The 6,883-nt window shown below is 34.5% G+C and overlaps 1 protein-coding gene across 1 annotated transcript; it reads left to right on the forward strand.

Moving 5' to 3' along the window:
- The first annotated feature begins 2,330 nt into the window (after positions 1-2,330).
- LOC145063308 (putative WRKY transcription factor 2) lies at positions 2,331-5,936 on the forward strand. Its single transcript, XM_079010896.1, has 6 exons — positions 2,331-2,520; positions 3,123-3,571; positions 3,650-3,826; positions 3,912-4,606; positions 4,783-4,941; positions 5,107-5,936. Exons 2-6 carry the CDS (start codon positions 3,152-3,154, stop codon positions 5,669-5,671), a joined length of 2,016 nt encoding a protein of 671 aa, XP_078867022.1. The 5' UTR covers positions 2,331-2,520; positions 3,123-3,151; the 3' UTR covers positions 5,672-5,936.
- The last annotated feature ends 947 nt before the right edge of the window (positions 5,937-6,883 follow it).

Consider the following 6,883-nt stretch of genomic DNA (forward strand, 5'->3'; position numbering starts at 1 on the left):
ATTATGGCCAAAAAACCTGAAAATCTGCCAACAAACTGTCCAACTCGTCGAGTTCCATAGCGGACTCGTCGAGTTCATCCTGGCAGAAGGCAGATTTCCATTTTTTCAACTTTGAACAATTAAACAATGCATCTATATAACAGAAAACACCCATGAATCTGATACCACTGTTGGGTTTTATGTACTATAACACTCCTATGGTGCACATACAACCCTAATGCTTTGGATCTAAGTTTTCTCTAGTTATACATGTAATATTCATTTTCCAAAGCATGAAGCCTAACTAGCATTCAATTTTGATACATGAAACATAAAATTAGTTAAAAGAATACCTTTTATTTGTAGCTTGTAGTTCTTGGCCTTTTAAGAGCTTAGCACCCCAAGTGTTATGCCTCAAACAAGTCACAAACACCATGAAAAAAATTGAGGATTATAAGAGAGAGGTCATGAAGCACTAAAATCGACTAGGGTTCAACTAGGAATCATCAGACCAATTTTAGGTGCATTAGGGGTTACATTTATAGTGTGGAATTCCTAGGGTTTCAACTTATAAACCCTGATTCACTTCCTTGGGCCTAGAATCCAATAATCTATATGATAAGCCCTTTGGACTAACTCTTAGTCCATTCTAATCAACATGGATCATTAGCCCAAACTATATTAATAATGATTTGCCTAATTAGTCCCCGTTAATTTAATTAGTCTCTTTTGATCACTAAATTAATTTCAAATTAATTCTAAATCAATACCAATTAAATAATATGATTTCTCAATTAATATATTATACTTATAATATATTAATAAATCACAAATAACCTCTTTCTCATATATCAAAGCACAATTGGTACCCATTGGCTACGACATAGTTGCACAATATAGTTTTTACTTGAGTTGGATCTTTAAATATAATATCAAGTATGAGCTTTTGTTTCTTCTAATGTGTTGACTCATTAAAAATGGAGTGTGTTGACTCATTAAAAATGGCATGAACTTAAATTGTGGGTTCACTTTCATCCTCATCTTCTACATCATAATTGGTATCCTCCTGCTCCCCCTCATATTGGACACACAATTTAGACAATAATTCATCATTACATGTTCTATTCATAGTCATTACTTTCTCATTAAAATCCACTGTCACATCCTTAAGGGTACCTATGCCATCATCCTCACCAATAATACAAGAATCATGGTCATCATCTTCTCATTTAGACTCAAACATATCCTATATTCCATCACTAATATTTAATATGGTCCATATAAAGGGATATTTGGTCACCAGTTCCATATACATCAAATATGGAACCTACATAGTCCACATCATTCTAAATAGGCATAATGCCACTCAAAAGGGGAGCACCTGGCTCACAGTAGTATATCTTCTTACAATCTAATTGCATGAAACGTATGAGAAAAGTAATACACTTTGTGCATGCCACACCATAAAAATCATGATATGTGAATGTAAATTTCATATCGTTAGTGTAAGAGAAAGGACAACTAATAAACACATGGTTAAAGTTGAGTTCAACTATAGGACACATCACAGGGGGGTTCGAGGTTGACATAGCTACTGCTTGCCTGCTACTTCACTTCGTTTTGTAGATACTTGAAAACCCTAGCTCTTTCTCGAGGTTCTGGAGTACTGATAATGAAACGATGAATAATAGCTTAACTTAAGTTCCTCTCACTTACACTGATAATTACGTGACATTACTAATGTGGCCTTCACATTTCTTTTTATTTGTATTTATAAAATACTTGTAAGCAATCTAACCGGCTCATCCAGTTATCTTGCTCAAAATGACGTAATTGACGTGTAATTTTAAAGTTTGACTAATTGCGCAAAAAATAACTTCGGTGACCAATTCGGGACAAAGTTGAAATTTTGTTGTGTTATAGTGTCATTTTCCCTATAAATAATTAAAAAAATCTAAAAAATAATAATTTTTGCCTTTATAGTATGATGAACTTTTTAAGTCGGTCAAATTCTTGATTCCTCTAATATGTTATCGTCGTTTTTTGGTTTTTTCATATTCTTTTTTTAATCGATCTTCAATTATCCAGGTTCAAAATTGGTTTGGTCCAGTTTCAGAACCGTCCCTACTTTATAATCATGTGTTGGAAATTATTACCTGAGAAGTAAATTTTTTTCTCTTTTAAATTAGGAAATTTTATAATAAAAATATTTTCTTTAAGAATAGACAAAAGAAACAAAAATTAGAAAAGAAATTATTTTTCACTCTCTCTGGTAGACCCTTAAAATTCCAATCATTTCGGGTCCACCCCAACAAACCATACATTTATTTATTTATAAATTTCTCTGCAATAAGATTTGTAAGAGAGAAGGGGGCTGAGGTGGGAAAACAAAAGGGAAAATTACCAAAAAAATTCTGTCAAGAAATTACTTCTTTAATCGAATGGAAGCCTGTTAATCACAGAGAATCAACTAATCAGAGGAGACAAAAGGGTCTCCTTTGTTATCAGCTTACCCTTGACTGTCTGTGTGTTGTTTTCCAGGTTCGTATCACAACCCTTAATCATGTTTTTTCAATCATTTCCATCGATTCTTCAATTGGATTTCCATTTTTAGTTTCTGTAGTTTATACCCTTAATTGTTCGTGTGAAAGAAATGATAGATTTGATTTGAAGTTGGTTGGATTTTGCAATCCCATTCAGATCTCTGGTTTTAATGAATTCCCTTTAGCTAGATCGTTTTCGGATATCGATTTTTGGTTCGGGATTGCAAAATTGGGCGTAATCCACGAGAATATGTGAAAAGCGAATGTTTGAATATCATCGATTTTCGATTCCCATTTTAGAAAAACTGTATTATCTTCTATTATTGTGGTCTACCCACTTCAATCGGGTAGACGATTCAAATGTTTTTTTTGGTTTATCGTTTTACCAAAAGCGGAAATTAAATCTGTACATTTATTTGTTGTTGTTATTTCGCAATCGATTAATTCGTACATAAAAACACTATCATTACTGTTTAAAGCTTGACGATTCCAAAAAAAACACGACCAAAACACTATGATTTCGTACATAAAACACCATCATCACTGTTTCGATTTTGTGTGAAATTTCGAAGTCTGAAAAACTAACAAACCACTGAACAGATAATCAAGGAAGAAAGCTTTCGATTTTCATGGGTGGATTTGACGATCATGGTGGGATAATTGGCGATTGGATGCCTCCGAGCCCTAGCCCTAGGTCTTTTTTTGCAGCTATGTTGGGGGATGATCCTGGTTCAAGATCAGTACCCGACCCTCCAAAACATGATACCAATAACGACACCGGGTTCACTTTCCCTGGACCAAATCCCCAAATCGGGTCTGAAAATGGTGATGCCACAAAATCAAGTGAGTTTGGTGATCAAAAAACGAGCTCAAGGGCACCTCTTGTTGAAAGAATGGCAGCTAGAGCTGGTCATAATGCTCCTAGGTTGAATACAGAGATTATAAAATCTTCTGATAATTCACAAACTCAACAATCTCCATATTTATTTTCACCTGGTGTTAGCCCAACTTCTTTTCTGGAATCACCTGTTTTCCTTTCCAACTCATTGGTAAGCTCACTAGATAAACTAGGGGTATATTAGTAATTTACTATACTAAATCATCTCAATCGATTCTTTCTGTTGTAGGTTCAACCATCTCCAACTACTGGAAAGTTCCAATTTGTTCCAAATGGTAATGGTAGAAGCTCCATGATGTTCTTGGATTCCTCTAATAGGGTTAAAGAAAATTTCTTTGAGGACACTAATAACACTTCTTTTGCCTTTAAGCCTTTCCCAGATTCAGCTCCTGTATCTCGTGATCATGTAAGCAGAGTAAACATACCTTTAAAAGTTATTTTCTCAGGATATTTTTTTAAACATTAATGATTGTTTCTTTTGGATCATTTAGGTGAATCCACCTTTCATGTCTACACAATCTTTTCAACATAATGAAACTCTAGTTCAATCTGAAAGACAATTCCCTCCACAAAAGATTGAACCAACACAAAATGAAACATCTTCACTCCATATTCGCTCAGGCTTTCTTAATGGCAATTCTGAAAGATCTCAAGAACATCATGAAGATGATGCAGATCAAAGAATAAATGGAGATATTGGTAATAATTCCAACAGTGCCTCATCTGAAGATGGATATAATTGGAGGAAATATGGACAGAAACAAGTGAAGGGAAGTGAGTATCCAAGAAGCTATTACAAATGCACTCATTTAAATTGTCCTGTTAAAAAGAAAGTTGAAAGGTCCCACGAGGGTCATATAACTGAAATTATTTACAAAGGGGCCCACAATCATCCCAAACTCGGGCCCACTAAAAGATCTGGACTTGGATGTTCAAACATGTTAAGTGACATGCAAGGTGATGGAAATGACCAAGGTGGGAATGGTGGCCAGTGGGGGCAGGAAGGTAATTATGAGGTGACGTCTTCTGGGATGGCTATGCAGGGGCAAAACGGTCATTTTGAATCTAGTGATGCTGTGGATGGGTCCTCTACATTTTCAAATGACGAAGAAGATGACCGTGCGACACATGGCAGCGTGTCACTTGGTTATGATGGTGAAGGAGATGAATCTGAGTCTAAAAGAAGGTTTTAATAATCTTTCTTACACTTTTTAATTAGGGTTTGAGTAACCTACTACTTGTTCATTTAGGGGTGAAAAAATCAGTTTGATACTAGCTGCAACAAAACTGTTTTGTTTACATAATCACTTTTAATTATCCAAACACCCTTTAATATCAAAATGTTTTTTTTGATATTTTTAGAAAAGTTGAAGCATATGCAGCTGATGTAAGTGGGGCCACCCGGGCCATAAGGGAGCCGAGGGTAGTTGTGCAAACAACCAGTGAAGTGGACATTCTTGATGATGGATACCGCTGGCGTAAATATGGACAAAAAGTTGTCAAAGGAAACCCAAATCCCAGGTTATTATTATTTTTATTTTTATTATTATTATTATTCTAAATAATACAAAAACCTAATTTACTGTATAAGTAAAGAAATGTAAGTACATTGCTATTATGGGTAAAAGACAAAATTAATTTTTTTTTTTGACATGAATTGGTGTTTTTTGAAATTAAATTTGACAGGAGTTATTACAAGTGTACAAGCACAGGATGCACAGTGAGGAAACATGTGGAAAGAGCTTCACATGATTTAAAATCAGTTATAACAACCTACGAAGGGAAACACAACCATGATGTGCCAGCTGCACGTAACAGTAGTCATGCTAATAACAACAACAACAACAACAACATGACTCCAGAAGCCCTATCGATGCCTGAGCCATCTCGTATGCAAACCGCCATGGCCCGCTTCGATAGGGCTCAGGCTCAGGTAAACCATCATTATGGTTTACCTGGTGGTGGTCATGGTCAAATGGGTGGTCCCACTGGGAGTGGGACCACCCATGGATACAACGGGTATCCAATGAGCCAACAAGGACCGGGTGGGTTGGCTCATATGGGTCTCAGTCTGGCTAACCATCACCATAGCCATGGGAAAATGCCTGTTCTTCCTGTTCATCATTATTTAGGTCAGCCACAGCCGTTGATGTTGCCAAAAGGTGAACCGAAGGTGGAGCCCATGTCGGACCCTGGTGCACCCATTTACCATCAGATGATGAACCGGTTGCCACTTGGGCCACAGATGTGAAAATTGGAATTCGATCAAGATTTGAGTTTTTTTTGGGGAAAGAGTAGAAGAAAATGGGCTTCATGTTGCATCATCTTTTGTAGGGGTTTTCTTGTTTTTAAGTGCTTATTTCAAGATTCTGAAACTACATTGGGAGAAGGTTTTTTATCCTTTATACATAAATATTATATTATTATATATATATTATATATATATGACAATTTGAACATTAGTGTATGTTCCATTTCGGCAATGCTACGCAATTTTGTAGTCGGGAGTTTGGTTATTTACTATTAGTGTCCTTTTCTGTTTACTCTTTTCTCTTACTTATTATGTTTTTTTTTTCTTAAATTTATTTATTATTATCATGATGATTTTTGTAATCATTGTATTTGATATTGGTTTAAATGATTTATTTATGTGATGAAACTAGTTTTATCAACTTATGCAACACAATGATTTTATTACCAATTTGTGTCGTTATGTTTCAGTTTGTTATCAAAAGGTTTGACTTATGCATGTATAATTTGGTAAGCAAATTATTTGGTTACGTAGATTGATAAAAACATTATAATTATTGTTAAATAAAACATCATACTGGAAAACAATGAGTGTGTTTTGCATGCAATTTTTAAAAGCTCTTAATAAAAAATTGAAAAAAAAGTTTCATTAGGAGCTTATAACTTTTAGATAAAATAAAAAGTTTCAAATCTAAAAGCTTTTCAAATAGCTTTTAGTAAAAAAAAAACTCTTTTATATTTTGAAAATTGGCTTAATTATTATTACTAAAAAAAACAATCATATTTAGATAAGTCAATTTATATAAGGGTAAATGGCATAAAAAAACACTCTTTTTATATAAAAATTCGAATTTGACACCGTATTTTTTTTTGTGTCAATTTTGACACTGTGTTTTTCAATTTGTTACAATTCTGACCACTTGACCGGTTAACCAAGTTACATGTTGATGTGACATGATGATGTGTCAGTTTTGATGACGTGGCATGCTGACATGATATGCTGACGTGTCAAAATTGATTTCGCCCAACACGGTTTTGCATAATTTCATAATTCATTTACTAGTATGCTGTTTGGCATCACATTTTTTTCCTTCTTTTTTCTCAATTGGGTGGATTTCGTGCTTGGTACCACTACATGTGAAAAGTCCAAACATTGCGAGTCTTTTACTCTTTATGAGCAGAGGCTTTTTGCCATTGGAAAAATCATGTTTCA

The sequence above is a fragment of the Lactuca serriola genome, chromosome 7 (assembly GCF_051521515.1).
Source record: "Lactuca serriola cultivar US96UC23 chromosome 7, Lser_US96UC23_V15, whole genome shotgun sequence".
Classification (NCBI taxonomy): Eukaryota; Viridiplantae; Streptophyta; class Magnoliopsida; order Asterales; family Asteraceae; genus Lactuca; species Lactuca serriola.

What these genes read in the sequence shown, in the direction of transcription:
- LOC145063308 (XM_079010896.1), top strand. Translation starts at nt 3,152, where the DNA reads ATGGGTGGATTTGACGATCATGGTGGGATAATTGGCGATTGGATGCCT. An exon ending in TTTTCCTTTCCAACTCATTG is followed by an intron (nt 3,572 to 3,649) that starts GTAAGCTCACTA and finishes TTTCTGTTGTAG; the next exon opens with GTTCAACCATCTCCAACTAC. An exon ending in GAATCTGAGTCTAAAAGAAG is followed by an intron (nt 4,607 to 4,782) that starts GTTTTAATAATC and finishes TGATATTTTTAG; the next exon opens with AAAAGTTGAAGCATATGCAG.